Genomic DNA, 19747 nt, shown 5'->3' with positions numbered 1-19747 from the left:
GTTAAATGAGGGCAGAGTATGGTGAGAAGGCAAATTTTGAAACATTGTGAACATGAGATAATTGCAAATTGGCAGAAAACTGGGAAAAGCATTTTAATAAACAGAAATGCTATGGATAAAAATCACAGGTAGAAATTAAGTCAGAAAGGAGAATATTGACCTAATTTAGAACACAGGGGTCAATTTAGGGTATATCAAGCTAAAAGCTCAGACAGGTAGGGAAAATCTGTGGATACAAAAGTGCGGAGTTTGGATTTGCTGATTAATGTGTGGTCATCTTAGTTAAGTTTCTAATGAGAGAGCCTGCACAGAACCCTTCCTTTTTTTTTTTTGAGACAGAGTCTCGCTCTGTCACCCAGGCTGGAGTGTAGTGGCGCAATCTCGGTTTACTGCAAGCTCCACCTCCCGGGTTCGCGCCATTCTCCTGCCTCAGCCTCCCGAGTAGCTGGGATTACAGGCACCCACCACCATGCCTGGCTAATTTTTTTGGTATTTTTTTAGTAGAGACAGGGTTTCACTGTGTTAGCCAGGATGGTCTCGATCTCCTGACCTCGTGATCCACCTGCCTTGGCCTCCCAAAGTGCTGGGATTACAGGTGTGAGCCACCGCCCCTGGCCAGAACCCTTCCTTTAAGGTGTTAAGAATACTGTGGCATGGTGGGTGCAACTTTATCTTTTTTTTTTTTTTTTTTTTTTGACACCAGGTTTTGCTCTTGTTGCCTGGGCTGGAGTACAATGGCATGATCTCGGCTCACTGCAACCTCTGCCTCCTGGACTCAAGTGATTCTCCTACCTCAGCCCCACAAGTAGCTGGGATTACAGGCATGCACCACCACGCCCAGCTAATTTTTATATTTTTAGTAGAGATGGAGTTTTACCATGTTGGCCAGGCTGGTCTTGAATTCCTGACCATAGGTGATCTGCCCACCTCAGTATCTTCTTAATTTATTTAACCTTTTCTCCTAAGAGCGTAGAGGTCATTATTTCTAGGTAATAAATCTCTCTAACTCAAATTAAGAGATCAACCATTGCTGATATGGGGCTTGGAGGGGCAAGGGCAAGAGTGGACCCCAAATCTAGTTTAAAATTACACAAATAAAAACAGTAGACAGCAAAGCATAGTGAAAATAGCAATGAGGCCTGAACTGTAGTTTCAGCTCCCTCACTGGACATGAGAGCCTCAGACAGATCACTTTACCTCTCACCCCAGGTTTCTCATCTGCAAAATGAGACAGACAATGAGGGGGTTTGGGGGAATGAGATAATCTTTAAGAGCTGCTCCCAATGTAAAATCTGATGATTCAGTGTCTTTTTCATAAATTGGAATTAAATATTCTTTAATATCATGAAGTCTGCTTTTGCCTATAGTGTTTTAAATTATTAAGGATTGAGTTTCTCATTTCATATTCAATCTGTATCATGAATTCCCCCTCTTGTTGTCTTCTGTCCTGCTTGGAGCACCGTGAGGATGGTTACAAAGAAGTAGACTAAGAATTTGCTTCAGGGTAAAATCTAATGGAGAGTTTAAGTATAGTTGTCTGCCTAGTTGTGGCATGATTTATTTGAAACATCCTTCCTTTGGTATTCAGCTTAAACATTTAACTGCAAAAAAAAAAAAGTTACATTTGAACAAGAGAAATCAGAAATGCATGCAAAGAGGCCCCATTCCTCTCCCTTCACTGTCCCTGATTGCTTTTAATGGTAGTTGATCTTTTCCCGTGGTTTGGGGAAACCAAGAGTTGTAGGAGATGTTAATAGTACTTGGTTTTTGTTGTTGTTGTTGTTACTGTTTTGAGATGGAGTTTTGCTCTTGTTGCCCAGGCTGGAGTGCAGTGGTACCATCTTGGCTCACTGCAACCTCTGCCTCCCAGGTTCAAGCGATTCTTCTGCCTCAGCCTCCTTAGTAGCTGGGATTACAGGCATGTACCAACACGCCTGGCTAATTTTTGTATTTTTAGTAGAGACAGGGTTTCACCATGTTGGTCAGGCTGTTCTCGAACTCCTGACCTCGTGATCCACCCGCCTCAGCCTCCCAAAGTGTTGAGATTACAGGCATGAACCACTGCACTGGCCAATAGTACTTGTTATCTCACTAGTTGAGGTTAATGGCAGCTAATGAATCTTATCTTTCCTCTGCTGGAGAAGTCTGTATTATCCAGTCAATAGCTAATCAATTGATTAAAAGAGATAAGCCAACCTTTGGCACGAAGCATACATGCCTTTCATTCTGGATTATTTTCTTTAAAATTTGTTGCCTTCAACACTTGGGGCTCAGAGGTATAGACTCTGAAATGATAGTTATTTTCCTTTTGTATACTTAATATAATGTGCATTTCTCTAGGAGCAGAAAGTAATAATGAAGGAGTGATCTGCTACCCTTGAAACCTGTACTGGGATTATCATTCATTCAATGTGTGTTTAACTTCGCATTTTGTACAAGGCACTATGCTAGTACTGGAAACATCAGTAAAGCCAAACCGACTTAAGTCCTGTCCTAATGAAGGAGAACTAGCAAGAAATACAGTAAATATAGTAAATGAATAAAGTATATAGTATGTAAAAGGTGATCCAAACTGGAGGAGGGAAAGGGCAGGATAAGGGTTGGGGAGTTGCAGTTTTAAATGGAGGTACATGGGGATTGAGTTGGCCTGTGGAAAAGCTGACATTCAAGCAGGTCCTTGACTTGGAGGGAAAGGCCTGTGTGGCTATGGAAGGGAAGCGCATTCCAGGCAGAGGAATCCTCTCTGTGTGCCAGGTACATCATGCTGAGTACTGCGGGGGCACAGACGGATGATACGTGGTTTCTACCACTGGGGGTTGACAGGCTAGAAACAAAATTCAGGCTTGAAGATAAATGCAGAGAAGCTTTATGGCAAGGTAGAATTTTTCTAAGGTCCTCTGTTGAATAATACAAGCTAAGAAAATATGAAAAATTATTCCCATTTCAAGAATGAAGCCAGGTTAAGTGATAGACCAAAGGACCTCTATCAGGAAAGCTTCTCACTCTTGGCTCTGAGCCGTCTTCCTCCTCAGAAGTTGCTGCCTCTCCCTGAGGCCGCACGCTGCCGTGAGTCCTTCTGACTCTCCGTGAGTCACCCCACTGCCATGACTCCTTCGGAGGGGGTGTCTGACCTTTTGCTTCAGGCCTCTTCTGGGCCTCACATTAACCCTTGTGAAGCTGAAGATGGGAGCTCTCATCTTCTCTAACCCAGAGCCAACCTTGGCCTGTCTGAGTCATTTGCTGCCAGTGCCCTGTGTTCGTTGTTGGGAAGAGAGGGATTTTCAGGCATCCCGCCCCTCACCCAGCTGACCTAACCATGTGGATTCCTGACACCACAGGCAGAGGACTGTTCTTCAGGTTCCTCTGAAGACCACCTATTCAGATGCTTGCTTCTTTTCCTTCTGGCCTGTGATGGCAGAGACCCCACCCCAGCAATTTCCACCTCACACTCCATTCTCATAAGTAGGTAGAATTTTCTCATCCCATATTTACGGTTGAGGAGGAGACAGATGCTGAGAAGTTAAATAATCTACCCCAAATCACACAGCTGTGAGTGATGGGGCCTGTACTTCTGTTGCACCAAGCTACTGTCCATCAGGGACTTGCCTCACCCTTGCTTTCTGCCAGCCCTGGGCTTGCCTTAGAAAGGACATCATATGCATAAGACACTGGTTAAAAGGTACAGCATGGTCCCTGGAGATGCTCACTCTTACAACTGGCCTGTCCTTGGGGCAGCAGCTCCTCACAGGCCCCTACGAGGTGGACCTCCTGCCTGTGGCTGCCAGGACCCTCCTCTCCATCACAGGTCTTCCTCCTCAAGAACCTTTCTGGTTTCCTGTTGCTTTTTGTATTAAATATTTCCCTTAGGTTAGCATCCTGAGTGTCCCTTTTACTGGTCGTCCACTCCCCGTGTCTGCAAACAACTTCGTTTTCAGCCTTGGTGCTCTGGCTCAGCTGCTTCTACCATGCACATAGGATTTAGGTGCATTCAGGACCTGTCCCTTCTTTTCAAGGGCCTTGCCAGTGCCTACTTGTTGTCATTATCTTTGCACAGATAACCTTCCTAGATAACCCCACCCCAGGAAACTGTCCCCATATGCCGGGTTCCCTCTGCCATGATTAGTTTGTATTTGTGAATATGTTACTTAGTTGTGTTCCCTGAATATTTATTTGGTTTTCCAAGCTAAATTGTAATTTATTTGAAGGCACAAACCAAGTCTCATAATTCTATTAAGTACCTAGAAGTAGTAAATTATTGTTAATGCTCCAATTGGCTAATGTCTATTTCATCTTTTACTTACCAGATTTACAAATGCTTAATATTCTGAAATATTTCACTCTCATTTACAAAAACATCAGATTCTAATAAGCAGAAGATAAAGTTCAATGCCCCCAGCGCATAGCAGTTTTGAGTTGCACTTTTAAACTCACTTCTTAATCCATTTCAGGGTTTTCAATTGTTCACAGTTAATTCTTCTTACCAAGGGTGTATTACACTTGCTCAGCATTGAATGATATGGAAAGAACGGCCTTTCTTTCCTGCATAACTGACTTTACTTTTGTTCATAGGTTGAAATCAGCCCTTCCATTTCACTGCAGTATTATATTAGTGGCATTTTTATTTAGGAAAAAAAAGCTTTCTTCCACATGAACTTTTGTTACAAATCAGTTTATTGGGGCCAATCAATGGGCAAGACCTATGAAAGGGTGTGGATTATCTGGTTGGTCCTTTGTGTGGCAAAAGGCTTAGATGCTGCTTAGTACTCGCTCATTCTTCATCATGTAAAGAAGTGTTTTTTTGAAGGATCAACACCTGACTGAGCCCTGCCTTTTTCATGGAAATGTTTTCACCTGAGTTGCTGCTTATGGTACTAAGAATTAGTTAACTAATACTTATTTAACCTTGGAACAATGTTTATCATAATCCGATTGGCAGATAGTCATTTTACTTAGGCTCTTTCTTTGTAGCATCAGGACTAGCAAATCTCAGCAAAGAGTATGCTGGGAGCAATTTCTTTTTTCCCAAATAGGTTATTACTCTGCTTTTTTTGCTTTCTGTCAAGGGGCATGTTTGGGCACTGTGGACATTAAGGCTGGTGGCCACACATTAGCAAGGTGGAGGTCCCCTCTTGGGATGAGCACCACTTTTATTTTTAAAGCTGCATCCCCATTTCATGCTGCTGGCAGCATTTCCCTTCAGACGAATCCCTTGCAATTTATCACAATACATTTGGAGCTGTTTTTCATGATAAAGCTTCCTTACGAGCATTACCACTAATTAATACACAAAATGGACCGGCACAACTTAATAATTTGGTAATGTTTTTCAATGTTTTCTTAAAGATGACGCTTTACAAGTCAAGACCCGAACTTGCCTGGGTCATGACCTCTTTGCAGTGTTTGGAGTCTTGTTAAACAAGAAGAAAAGCAAAACATAAGTTAGCGTCTCCATTATAAATTGCTGTACATTTCCCAATCTCAACACCTTGAAGAGCATAGTCACTGTTAATGTAAGAACATTTCATGAGGAAACTGGCAGTGATTTTAAAAGTCCAGCTTTCTGGAATGAGTAAGAAGCTTCTCCCTCAGTACCACTCTTCTAGGGCCAGCATTGTCCTTTGTGAGAGAGGAGCAAGATGAGGAAGTTTGCATTATGGACTATGGGACATTAAAAAGCTAAGGAAAAAGAGAAGTAACAGTTACCTTTAATCATACTGAGGTATCGGCATGTGTGGCCTTTGGCATCTCTTAGCCTTTAGGACTGTGTTCCCAAGTTTGCAATTGGAATGTAGTGTTAAAAAAATACTTTAAGTATAAAAGCACCACTTTTTGTTATAGTAAAAATGTGTGTCTTTACTCGATTGCAATTACTGCAACACCCCAGCTTTTGTTGTTATTTTGCCCTTGGACTTATTTATTTCTGTTCCTCTGGCTTAGAATGTCCTTCCCCTTCATCTTCCTAATCAACCTACTCATTCCTTAAGACTCAACTCATGTATCATCTCCTCCAGAAAAAGCTTTCTCTGCCACGTGTTTCTTCCCTCTACCTGACATCCTTGTGCATAATACTTCCACCTTGCCATATTGTATTATAATTATCTCTTTTGTATCTGTCTTTCTGTGGAAGGTCTGTTGCATATTCATCTAGGAACTTGGTAAATGTCTGATAATAAGCATTTGATTTTTGCCTAGTTGGTTCCTCAAATAATAATAATGATTACCCTTTAATCTGAATACTCACAGGTGTACTTCTATCTTATATTCTTTGCGCACTCATCTGTTAAGCTAATGGCTAATTGTACCAGAGGGTCTCAGCTTTGTTTCTTTGATCTGCATTGGCTTGTGGTGGTACATTGCCCATTCTTGGCACAGCAGGTGGATAAAAACAATGAGTAACATTGAGAAAGGCTGATGTGTCTTATTGACAGTAGTGGTATAATGTTTACCAAACCCAAATTGAAATTGTTTTGGTTTCTTAAAATCTTTTCCTGATAGCACATTTATTTTAATGTTCTGAATTTCTAAGATCTATGTATAAGTTCAATGATTAGTCTTTACTGAAGACTTATCTATGGACTGAGTGTATATTATAAATCTAATGACATAAGTTTAAAACTTATTCCTCTTCCATTTTCCAAGTAAACTTTTTTAGTAATGTGTTTTTCTTTGTAAAGAGAGGCAGTATATGATTTGGGTCTGGATCCGGTTTCCAGTCTTGGCTCCATCATGTATTGGTTATTTGACCTCGAACACAAATGACTTATATCTGTGAGACTCAATAGCTTCTTCAGTAAAATGAGGATAGTACTAGTACTGCATTTTCATGAGTATAATGAACATTAATTGAGAGACTGATCTGGAGAGGTGCCATACTGCAAAAGAGGATTAAGCGGAGGTCTCCCTATTAAATGGTGAGATACCCAGAAGCATTACCCTGTTGACTCCAGTATGCTGGCAACGAGGCTTTATAGTCTTTGGGAAGGAAGATTCTTCTCTGGGAAGAATGTACGCATACTGACCTTTGAGGGACCCCCAGTAGTCAGCCAAGTCTTACCTAATCATCCTATAGTGAAGCTCCTGGACACAGAATTTCCAGTCATAGTTTAGCTCTTTTTTTTTTTTTTTTTTGAGATAGAGTCTCGCTCTGTTGCCCAAGCTGGAGTGCAGTGGCACGATCTCGGCTCACTGAGTTCATGCCATTTTCCTGCCTTAGCCTCTCGAGTAGCTGGGACTATAGGCGCCTGCCACCATGCCTGGCTAATTTTTTTTGTATTTTTAGTAGAGACGGGGTTTCACCCTGTTAGCCAGGACGGTCTCGATCTCCTGACCTTGTGATCTGCCCGCCTTGGCCTCCCAAAGTGCTGGGATTACAGGTGTGAGCCACCACGCCCAGCCCATAGTTTAGCTCTTAAATATGAATAGCTATCCAGCAATCACCACTTTGAGGAAAGCCTCCTGTAAACAAATTGGAAAAAGGGGCAAGTCATAGGAAACAGACAAAACAAAGAACAGAAGAAAACATCATTTTTGCATTCTATAATATTCACAGGTTTGTTTTTTGAGATGGAGTCTCACTTTGTCTATCACCCAGGCAGGAGTGCAGTGGTGCCATCTCGGCTCACTCCAGCCTCAGCCTCCTGGGCTCAAGCAATCTTCTCACCTCAGGCTCCCAAGTAGCTGGGACTACAGGCATCTGCCCCCACACCCAGCTAATTTTGGTATTTTTGTCAAGACGAGGTTTCACCATGTTACCCATACAGGTCTCAAACTCCTGGGCTCAAGCGATCTGTCCATCTGGGCCTCCCAAAGTGCTGGGATTACAGGTGTGAGCCACTGGCCTCAGAGATCTAAAACAAGATATTGTATTTTAATTGCACAGGATGCAATTTAAAAAGAAAACATTCAGAAAACAAGAATAGCTCTTAGAACTGAAAAATAAGTTAGTTTAAAGGTTAGAAGACAAAGTTGATACTAACCTGAAAAGTATTAGAAAGAGAAAGAAATAAAAACTAAGAGTAAAAAGATAAGAAAATTAGAAGATTAGTCCTAGAGGATCAATATCCAACTAAGAGGTTCCCAGTGGGTGATACAGAGAAAATGAATGGGAGGAAGTCTCCAGGAAACATAGTTCCTAGAATTGAATGATTGGAATTTCCAGTTTAGAAAGAAGGTATCTAGTGCCAGCAAAATGAGTATAGAAAGAACCATCTTAGGATATGTAGTTTTCAAATTGCAGAACATAGGGATGAAGAAAAGATTCTGAAAGTTTTGTATTAAAAAGGTTAGAAACAAAAGATCAAAGATCAGATGGCATTTGTCTTTTAGCCTTCAGTGCCTTCAAAATTGCAAGAAAAAATTATTTCTAACCTTTTTATTTATTTATTTTTTGAGACAGTTTCGTTCTTGTTGCCCAGGCTGGAGTGCAATGGTGTGATCTCGGCTCATTGCAACCTCTGATTCTTGAGTTCAAGCATTCTCCTACCTCAGCCTCCCAAGTAGCTGGGATTACAGGACATGCCACCATGCCCAGCTAATTTTGTATTTTTAGTAGAGATGGGATTTCACCATGTTGGTCAGGCCGGTCTCAAACTCCTGACCTCAGGTGATCACCTGCCGTGGCCTCCCACAGCATTGGAATCACAGGCATGAGCCAGCGCACCCAGCCTCTAACCTTATTTTTTACAACTAGACAAACTATTAAGACAAAGGATACAATATTAAGGCTAGAATAAAGGTATTTCCAGACATGCAAGGTCTTTAAAATTTTACCGGCTGGGCGCAGTGACTCAAGCCTGTAATCCCAGCACTTTGGGAGGCCGAGATGGGTGGATCACGAGGTCAAGAGATCGAGACCATCCTGGCTAACACGGTGAAACCCCGTCTCTACTAAAAAATACAAAAAACTAGCAGGGCGAGGTGGCGGGCGCCTGTAGTCCCAGCTACTTGGGAGGCTGAGGCAGGAGAATGGTGTAAACCCAGGAGGCGGAGCTTGCAGTGAGCTGAGAGCCGGCCACTGCACTCCAGCCTGGGCGACAGAGCGAGACTCCATCTCAAAAAAAAAAAAAAAAAATTTTACCTCCCTCTCACTCTTTCTCAGGAAGCTTTTGGGTATATGCAGCACAGACAAGGGGATAGATGAGGAAAAGGAAGGCTAGGATACAGGGAATCTAACAGAGGAGAGAGGAACGCTCCAGAACTTCAGCTGTGCCCCAGGCCTAGAGAGTCACCACTTCAGATTGAACTGTGAACACAGAGGACTCCTGGAGGGGAATTTCTTCAAGAACGCAACTTTAAACTATGTAATATGTTTGAATATACTGAAAGGAGACTTGTGATTGTGTTTAGAGACAAACTTGTGGTAAGTACCTGGTAAACTAAGCGAAGGGGAAAAAGGCAATTAACTCCAGTAAAACAAAAGGTTGTCCAAGAAAGGAAATTTAATAGTACTCTGTGTGGCCTAACTGTAAACCACATTTGTATAAACATAATAAATACTGAATATAGATTTAACTAAAGACTGTGAAATAACTATATTGGAAGGACATAAAAAGGGGCATGTGGTGGGGGAAGGGGGGTAGTGCAAAATTAATAACAAATCCTCATCTTCTATGGTAGGAATTTAAAGCGGAAAACAGGCCGGGTGCGGTGGCTCACGCCTGTAATCCCAGCACTTTGGGAGGCTGAGGTGGGCAGATCATGAGGTCAGGAGATGGAGACCATCCTGGCTAACATGGTGAAACCCTGTCTCTACAAAAAAAAATACAAAAAATTAGCTGGGCATGGTGGCGGGCGCCTGTGGTCCCAGCTACTTGGGAGGCTGAGGTGGGAGAATGGCATGAACCCGGGAGGCAGAGCTTGCAGTGAGCCAAGATCGCACCACTGCACTCCAGCCTGGGCAGCAGAGCAAGACTCCGTCCGTCTCAAAAAAACATAAAGCTGAAAACAGAAATCTAAAACTAGTAATGTAACCTTATTATTTAAAGATAAGGAAGTAAATATAAGAAGAAAAGCTAAGAGAATTGAAAATGGTTGCCTTTGAAGAAAGGGAACTGAGAATGGTAGCATAAGCCTGGCATAGTTTTTAAACTTTTTTTTAAAAATATTTCAGCGTTAAAAGTAAAAATGAAAAATATTAAATGTGACAATTATGGAAAGCACTTTAGCCCATGCCTTTTACTGTTCAGTGTTGCATAAATGTAAACTATTATTACCCTGCTCTGTACTAAAGCCTTGTAAAACCAGCGCCACATACTATGTATTCATTTCATCTTTTTTCCCCAATTCCCACCATACATGTGCCATGTTGGCTCTAAGGAAGGAATTACATACATACATGTCAGTATCTTTCCATTTGGTTTGTGTATCTTCCTGATTTACTAATCCATTGTTTTATTGATGTGAATGAGAAGGAGCTGTTCACATGTTGCCACTTTCTGAATCATGTTGGTACCTTTCTTCAGGATTTTCAGGAAAATCCTGAATTGTTTTCTTCTCTTTTGCCAATCATTTGCATTTGCAAGATTAAATAAATGGCTTTTGCAAATTGTGTTCAAGCTTACTGTAGTTTCCTAATTAGTCTTATGTACATTTTAACACATTTTCTCCCTATGATCAGGGCCGCAAGCTTCTTATCATTGGGACCACTAGCCGCAAAGATGTCCTTCAGGAGATGGAAATGCTTAATGCTTTCAGCACCACCATCCACGTGCCCAACATTGCCACAGGAGAGCAGCTGTTGGAAGCTTTGGAGGTGAAAATGAGTCAATGGATTGCACACTGTTTATAAGAAAGGAATTGAGGCTGAAATAAGTGGTACCACATTATACCTGGTGTTTGGTTTTTATGCTAATCCAGAACATGGGGCCCAAGGATATTACAGGTTGTGTATCCCTTATCCAAAATGCCTGGGACTAGGCCAGGCACGGTGGCTCACGCCTGTAATCCCAGCACTTTGGGAGGCCAGGGCAGGTGGATCACTTGAGGTCAGAAGTTCGAGACCAGCCTGGCCAACATGGTGAAACTCTGTCTCTACTAAAAATACAAAAATAAGCCAGGCATGGTGGCAGGCGCCTGTAGTCCCAGCTACTCAGGAGGCTGAAGTAGGAGAATTGCTTCAACCTGGGAGGTGGAGGTTGCAGTGAGCCAAGATTGTGCTACTGCACTCCAGTCTGAGCGAGAGAGCAAGACTCTGTCTAACAACAAAAAATGCCTAGGACCAGAAGTGTTTCAGATTTCAGATTTTTTCAGATTTTGGAATACTGCATTATATTTAGGTTGAGCATCTCTAATCTGGAAATCTGAATTGCTTTAGTGAGCCTTTCCTTTGAATGTCATGTTGGCACTCAAAAAGTTTCCAATTTTGGAGCATTTTAGATTTCAGATTTTTGGATTAGGGATACTCAACCTGTACCTCCAGTTGTTTTCAGGAATTAGAGGAGAAAGATGAGTATACATGACAGTGAATTAATTTCCCATTCCTCAATGTAGGCAGCTACAAACTGCCAGGAATTAATTGCTCTGTATCTAGCATGAGTGATGTATATAGATTACTTGGACCAGAAACTTGAATGGGTGGCAGTGTGGGGGTAAGGTAATCACTGTATAGAAAAATTAACCATTCATAATGGCTTTTAGCACATTTCCTTGCATTTAATAAATTGGAACGATGATTAAAGCCTTAGAAGTGTCAAAAACTACAGAAGTAACAGGAACTTTATTAACAAGTTTAGAAATAGAAATGTTTTCTTAATTTTTTGAAAATGACAAAGTCATTTTTAAAGAATGTTCTTCATTTAACTTTTAATATCAATATTCACAAGTGACTTGGTGAGCTCTATTGGAAAATGTTACCTACTGAGTTGTTCAGCAGTGGTAGAGTCAGTAAAGCTTCTTAAAGTCCTCAAGGCCCCCAACAAAATAGAAACGTATCTATATGATAAATGTTTCAGGTTACCCATGTAGGCAGGTTTTGTGCAGGAACTGGGTAAGAGAATTAAAGGTAGTTTGCTTTGACACATACAGATTGTTCCTAGAAAAGAATGTTAAAATTTTTAATTTATATTTATTATGGATTGGAGCTATTTTTTTCCCCAGCAAATACAAGTTATATGGAGGTCCATAAGAAAATGGGGTTTAGGATACCAGTTTTCACTTTCATGATTGCACCTAATGGGTTTAGGAAGGTCAGACTGGATTTTAAAGTAGAAGACAATTCTATCAACCTGAACAGTTAGGTAGTTCTTATCACTCTTCTTTTAAAGGTAAATAGAATTAACCAATGTTGATGTGTTCACTGTAAAAGTGCTTTGATTATTGTTTATTGTTTTTGTAGCTTTTGGGCAACTTCAAGGATAAGGAACGCACCACAATTTCTCAGCAAGTCAAAGGGAAGAAGGTCTGGATAGGAATCAAGAAGTTACTCATGTTGATCGAGATGTCCCTACAGGTAAGGGACTTCCTTCTCCATATGACTCAGACAGAACAAAGCTTCAGGACACACCAAGAGGGTTCAGTATTTCCTTTGCCAAGGGTTTTAATTAAAGTTTTGATTTTCTTATATTATTTCCAAACTTAATTTGGTAGCCTGCTTCTGAGATTGACCACTTACCAATACTTTTCAACTTCTTAAAATTCAAAAATGGAAGGAAAGATTATAAAGTTAGTTTTAATTTAGGGAGCCACTCGATCTTAGAACTAGAAAAGACTTCAAAGAGCAATTGTTCTGCTGCCCCCTCATTTTGGAGAGGAGGATACTGTGTGTGCCACAGGCTGTCAGTGAATTATCCAAGATCACTTCGCCAGGTTATTGATGGAGAAGGGATGGTGTTGCACCTCAAGTCAGTAGGTGACCACACATATACCAAATGGTGTCTGGGAGACTGTTTTAAGGGACAAGTTAATTAAGTTGTGCAGTCTAGACCTGGGATCTGTATATTTGTCCCTGGCTGGGCTCCTAGAAATTTCATGCAAACTACTGTAGAGTTGAAGCATCCAGAATCATGAAGAAAACTAAGCCCCAGGCTGCTGCCTGCGCAAAGACAGATGAAACTTCTTTGGGACTTTCTCATATGTCCTGGCAACTTACCTTTCCTCTTTTTAGAACTCCACCCTTCCATATTCCCATCCTGTGTCTTCTTGTCCTTATCTGACATACTAGTTAGCTGATAAATATCTCCCTATCAAGCCCTATGAATTCAGAGACCTTGGCTCTTACTGTTGAGTCCAAAGTCCCTGGAACAGAGCTAACACATATGAGGGTGCTTAGTAAACTTTTATTACTATTATTATTATTATTATTATTATTCTAAGACAGTGTCTCGCTCTGTCTCCCAGGCTGGAATGCAGTGCCATGATCATGGCTTACTGCAGTTTTGACCTCCCAGGCTCAAGCGATCCTCCTATCTCAGCCTCCCCAGCTGGGACTACCAGCATGTGCTACCGTACTCAACTAATTTTTGTATTTTTTGTAGAGACATGGTTCACTATGTTGCCCATGCTGGTCTTGAACTCCTGAGCTCAAGTGATCTATCTGCCTCAGCCTCCCAGAGTGCTGGGATTACAGGCATACACCACCATGCCTGGCCCTCAGTAACTTCTTTTTTTTTTTTCTTTTGAGACAGTCTCATTCTGTTGCCCAGGCTTGAGTGCAGTGGCATGATCTCGGCTCACTGCAACTTCCACCTCCCAGGTTCAAGGGATTCTCCTGCCTCAGCCTCCTGAGTAGCAGGGATTACAGGCGCCCATCCATCACGCCCGGCTAATTTTTTTTATTTTTAGTAGAGATGGGGTTTCACCATGTTGGCCAAGCTGGTCTTGATCTCCTGACCTCAGGTGATCCGCCCACCTCGGCTTCCCAAAGTGCTGGGATCACAGGCGTGAGCCACTGCACCCGGCCAGTAAACTTTTGTTGGATGAATAACTATAAATTCATTCTGGTCCTAGGTGGACAGAGTGATTGTATTCTAGGCATCATGTGTTACTTACTGATGGTCCTGCCATTCTGCTAGTATGGGCAGTGAGTGGCAGAGGTGAAGTTTCTGTTTCAGTTACATCTGAAATAGGCTCTTGGACCAATAACACATTGGAAACATGAAGTGAATGCTTTTTAATCTTTTCTGGTAAATTTATCTGAAAATAAAATTTTTGTGGCTTTCAGAAATCTAATTTAATCTACTAAGCTTTCAGATGGACTATTTTTAAGTCAATTAATTTATTTTCCATTATGAGCCATAAATTAAAGTTACAGACTAACCACTTTGTTTAGACTTATTCTTGGTAAAGGTGCAAATACAGGTGTATTGGCTCTTTCCTTGAAAAAAAGATAAATCTGTCAGATTGTCAGCTCTTTTTTTTTTTTTTTTAAGTTTCAGTTTAATTTTTTTTTTTCAATAATTGCATAGAAGAAACTATGTGGATTTTTTTCCCCAACCCTCATCCCTTTCCCTTCCTTTGATGCCTGCAGGTCAGTGATCAAGTTAATGCTTCTTATGCATGTGGGGTAGAGAGTGAGAGTGGGGCACTCAGGCCTAATCTGCAGCGACTGACATTTCATAGGCCTCTGAGTTTGAACCCCTTCATGTCAAATGGATTTCGTGCAGCTGAGTGAATTCTCTTTAGATCTGCCTTAGAGAGGCTGAGCCTAAGTGAAGAGGCATGTAGTTTTGCAGAATATAAGTCATGTTACCTCTCTGTTCACTACACGCGATTCTGTTAAAACTTGCACAGAGCTGAGGATCTGCTCTGACTGGATGTCACCTGAGGGAATAAAGTCATTTATCTAGATTACTTTTTTCCTCCCTTTCTCCTGACTTTTAATTCCATAGCTACAGGCAAGTCAGTAAGTTGTTGCTCACATATATTAAATATATTTAATGGGCAAAGAACTACAAGTACCAACTACAACTATGCTTCAGCCAGTTCCTTTTTTTTTTTTTTTTTTTAAGAACTTGACAATTGATTCATATGTAATTCTATTCCCAAAGAGGAAAAATCTTTCTTTTGTTAGCTGTTCACACTTTTTCTTAGTCCTTTGTAGTCTGACCTCTTACCTTTGATACATTTGAAACTTCTGTTCAGTGTTTTTCTGAGATAGAAGAAATCTTAAAAAAAAAAAAAAAAAGGAAAAAAACTCCGTGGTTGGAGGGGAGTCCGATTGCACATCTACCCACAGCTGCACTGAGCATTTGAAAGTTACTCCTGGAGGGCAGGGAGTTCCCTCTTGGGAAACAGACTCCTGCTCTGAAACATATTTTAAAAGTTAGGTGTGTTTCTTACAATAAAAATTCATCTTCAGGAATTAAAGATGTTTTTAATGATTGTTTTCTAGATAACTTCGTATCTCCTGTGGGCCTACGAGAATAAAGTATATTTAGCAAGTTAGTATAAATATGAATAGAAAATGAAAACCAGTCTAGATAGTTAGTAATAACCACCTGAACCAAGCACCTGAAACAAAAGTTGCACCATTTTTTCTTAGACTCATGACAGGAGACCCAGATTCATCTAGAGATTATTTCAGGAGTCAGCAGTACTCTTCATTTTTTTAGTTTTAGCACAACTTTGTTACTACAAAGAAGAAACTATATGACGGATGCTGAAGCTAAGAAAAGCTATATTGTTGATTATGTAGAATTAAGCTATTTTTTAGTTGTTGAATTAACCTCAACTTGGTATCTTCTACTTTGCTGCGACTTTAGTAGACTTTTATACCTTCAACAGATGAATTGGGTGTCATTTGAACCCTGATGAATGGCCCTGTCCAGTCTCACAGCGATGCTTCACAGGTACCAGCACAGGGCACGCCTGGCCCAAGTGCCTATGATGGCCAGTGGGCTTGGGTCTTTTGGAACCCAGTGTACATGGTTCTGGAAAACCCCATTCACTTCCTCCAAATGATGTGATCTGCTTTGTGTGAGAATGCTGGTCAAGGAGCAGGTAATTCAGTGACCTAGCGGAGCATTGATGAAGTGTGAAACCGAACATTGCCTTGGCATGAAGCAAGTGCAGAGTTGTTATAAGGTACCATTAACCCATCTTCATTTCTTCTGATGTATTTAGATGGATCCTGAATACCGTGTGAGAAAATTCTTAGCCCTCTTAAGAGAAGAAGGAGCGTAAGTACACACAACATTTAATGACCATCAACCAAACTTACCACCCTGTTAAATCCCTGTGCCTATTCTAAGAGTTGCTTTCCTAGATAAGTTTGTTTCCATTTATTTGAATTCTTCGCTGTGTTGTAGGTCCGAGAGACCAAGCAAGGAAGTTGGTTGTACTGTTGGTTTGCTCTCCCTGTCCTGCTTCGCAAAACTTCCTTGTCACAATGCAGGAAAAACTTAATGGTACATATTTATCGGAACCTGCTTTTACATGCATGGAGATGTGACCATTTTCTTTTGTGAAGTGCTCATCTAATAGCAAATGCATAGTGGGAAATGTAGGATAACCATTAAGAAGCTTTTAGTGACTTTTTTTTTTAAATAGTTTTTTACAGACCCTCATCTGGTTTTTTGTGTTTTGGTATTTCTTTTGCAGTAGCCCCCTTGATTTTGATTGAAAATGAACTATTTGAAACCCACAGTGACCAAGGGAAGTGACCAAGGTGAAGATGGCCTGGGATCTTCACTGTCTTACTCAAGATACCGGACTAAGTGGAACGTTCTCTACCTTCAACACGTGCTCACTCTGCATGATTAGTGCAATAAAACCCCCTTCCTTATGCGTACTGAGATAGCTTAGTGTCTTGTGGAAGGTGTAAATTTGGTTTAGAATGCTGCGCTTACCTTCCCATGCAGGCTAAAGTGATTCCTTCTTGCTCAGTCCCTCTGTGTGGGAACCATCCAGTACTTGTGGACACTACACGTTTCAGGCTCTCTACTAGCACATCACCCCTGAAAACTCTCAGTCAGTGTAATGAATGTTGCATGACAACAATTAGCCAATTAGAAGGCAGACTTTCTACATCCAAACCTGGCTTAGTAAATCGAGGCGTGGGCCAGAGATCCTCTGACAGCTGTCCTGAGCTAACACTAAAGGTCACTGGGTATTTGGTTAAAGGTCTCCCACAAGACTGGTTATTCTCTTTGCCTGAAGAAACAAGGCATTGAATGTCTAAAATGCTGTTCTCAATCATTGTCAGAGATGTTTTCAAGTTGCAGTCAGAAGATCTTTCTTAATAGAAAGTCAGATGACTACCGTGTTGGTTGTGACTTCCCCTTAGTATAACTAATTTGCTCTGTGGTAAGAGATACGCTAATTATTACCACTTAGTAGATGTTGTTAAAAACATGTGAAAGATAGGTATGGAAAAAGCATACACCCCCAAACAGAAAGGAGTTATTAAAGTAATTTACAAACCTCTCGGCACTAATTAGTGTCCAACTCCAAGTGGGTCAATTCCTTAGTATAATATTAAGGCTTATTAGTATCACTGCTTTTTCCTTAGCTTAATGACTTACTTAGAATTTATCCTTTATTTTAATTCATCTGTACTATCTAGTGTCTAAATAAAACACTATTCTCCAGAAAAATCGTTTTCTAGCCCTCTCCCTCAGTGCTTTATTGTCCATTCCAATACATTGAACACATTTCCTTTACCCTCCACACACTTCTTCCAAAAGGAAGCACCCATTGAGTCCTTTTGAGGGCAATCTGTCTTATAACTGACTGACTTAGCAGGAATTTAATTAGGTCATATTTGGTGATGAGACTTATGGAGCGTGCCTCTCTCTCCCCATTGCTGCTTAAAATGCAAGGACAAGCAATTAGAAGCCATCCTAAGGTGCTTACACCACACGCCACCCATGAGGCTTGTGGCCACAGTGGCACTTGGGTGTGGCTCTTCTGTCATTTGTCCCCATGTGAGAAAGCAAATCATCTCCAAATCTTGCTATTTGTATACTTTTCTTGGAGACTTGTATGTTATATCTTCTTTGTTTTGGGTTTTCTTCCCTAGCTTATTTTGTGGCTTTTAAAGAAGTAGATAGTATTGTGAGCTCCTGTGATTCCTGGTGGCCAGTATCCTGGATTCCTCTAAGAGCTTGCCTCTTGCCTCCTCATGAAAGCAGCACACATTGTGTTAACTTATGTCTCTTGTTAAATGAGCTTAATGTCTTTGTGTTTTGTCCAAAACTATATTGAAAAATATAAATATTGTTTAATGCAAATGAAGGAATGCAATAAAGAGTAAATATACTTGAAAATGTTCTGTAGACCAGTGTTTTCATATAGAACCACATGGACAGCTGACAGGAATGGAGGAAGAAGGAGGGGGCTCAGGAAAGAAACCTCTCCTTGTTTTGTTGCAAGTAGCATAATGTGAGGGATGATTTTTATGTTAAAAATCTCTTAATTATTTAGAAAGTATAGTTATTTAAAAACAGATCATTACAGTATCAGAAAAAGTTAATATATGACAATCTTTATACTTTATACTTATTTTAACTTACTAAAAAAAAAATGCGGGAGGCTGAGGCAGGAGAATGGCGTAAACCCGGGAGGCCGAGCTTGCAGTGAGCCAAGGTGGCGCCACTGCACTCCAGGCTGGGTGACAGAGCGAGACTCCGTCTCAAAAAAAAAAAAATGTCTGGCACGGTGGCTCATACCTGTAATCCAAGAACTTTGGGAGGCTGAGGCGGGCGGATCACTTGAGGTCGGGAGTTCAAGACCAGCCTGGCCAACATGGTGAAACCCCATCTCTACTAAAAATGCAAAAAATAGTCGGGTGTGGTGGCACATGCCTGTAATCCCAGCTACTCAGGAGGCTGAGGCAGGAGAATCACTTGAACCTGGAGGCAGAACCAGAGTAGCTGGGATTACAGGCATGTGCCACCACACTCGGCTGTTTTTTGCATTTTTAGTAGAGACGGGTTTTCACCATGTTGGCCAGACTGGTCTTGAACTCCTGACCTCAAGTGATCCGCCCACCTCAGCCTCCCTGTTCTTGGATTACAGGCATGAGCCACCGTGCCAGGCATTTTTTTTTTTTTTTAGTAAGATAAAATAAGTATAAAGCATAAAGATGGTTATATATTAACTTTTTCTGATACTGTAGGTTGCAGTGAGCCGAGATCACGCCACTTGCACTCAGCCTGGGCAACAGAGCAATACTTTGTCTCAGAAAAAAGAAAAAACTCAGGTACCTAAGCCACAAACAAGGTTAGTAATAAGAGTTGTCGCTCAATTAGAACTACTCCTTTCTGTGAAATGTACAAACCAAGGAACTTAAAGGCTCTCAGTAAGATTGCTTCACATGGTTCATTTTTGTATCCTCCATAGTTTTTTACATTTTTCTGAGCTATCAGATCTCTTAGCCTCCTAAACCTTGATCCTTAGCATTGGCTCAGGTTAGGACAGGAGGCAGCTCAGAAAATCCACAAGGCCCTGTGGGGAAGAGGCCAGCTTCAAGAACTTCCACAACGGGAGTTCCTGGGAGGAGGACCCTGAGGCCGACCTGGTCCCTGCATAGCCTTGAGAAGGCGGGTTCTTGAAGCTGCCCAAATATTCTTCAAAGCCAATGCTGTACAGCAGAGTGTATGAAATTACAGAATGGCCTGTGAAGAAGCAAAGGAGACTCCAGCTAGCTGCTGCCTTAGGTTTCTTCATCTATGGGCGAATTGTTAACTGGCTATTTTTTTTGTCAGAAGATGTTTTTGAGATCAAAACCTCAAAAGAGGAGGTTATTTTATCCTTTCTAAATTTGTACATCTTCACTGGGACATTTTTTTTTTCATGTCACACAGAAAAATTG

General features: G+C 41.1%; 1 protein-coding gene across 5 annotated transcripts in view; it reads left to right on the top strand.

Annotated features, from left to right (window-relative positions):
* Positions 1 to 18200, top strand: part of NSF (N-ethylmaleimide sensitive factor, vesicle fusing ATPase) — a 162274-nt gene extending 144074 nt beyond the window's left edge. For 3 of the 5 annotated variants that reach the window (XM_025363251.1, XM_025363252.1, XM_025363254.1), the window contains 4 exons: positions 10616 to 10750; positions 12332 to 12445; positions 16057 to 16112; positions 16534 to 18200. In XM_025363251.1, coding sequence (XP_025219036.1) covers positions 10616 to 10750; positions 12332 to 12445; positions 16057 to 16112; positions 16534 to 16555 — 327 coding nt within the window. In that variant the 3' untranslated portion in view covers positions 16556 to 18200. Of the gene's footprint in view, positions 1 to 10615; positions 10751 to 12331; positions 12446 to 16056; positions 16117 to 16241; positions 16341 to 16533 lie in introns of all 5 variants that reach the window. The other 2 variants (XM_025363250.1, XM_025363255.1) reach the window with 2 other exon arrangements.
* Positions 18201 to 19747: the final 1547 nt, after the last annotated feature.

The sequence above is a fragment of the Theropithecus gelada genome, chromosome 16 (genome assembly GCF_003255815.1).
Source record: "Theropithecus gelada isolate Dixy chromosome 16, Tgel_1.0, whole genome shotgun sequence".
Classification (NCBI taxonomy): Eukaryota; Metazoa; Chordata; class Mammalia; order Primates; family Cercopithecidae; genus Theropithecus; species Theropithecus gelada.
This window is presented reverse-complemented; position numbering and strand designations above follow the sequence as displayed.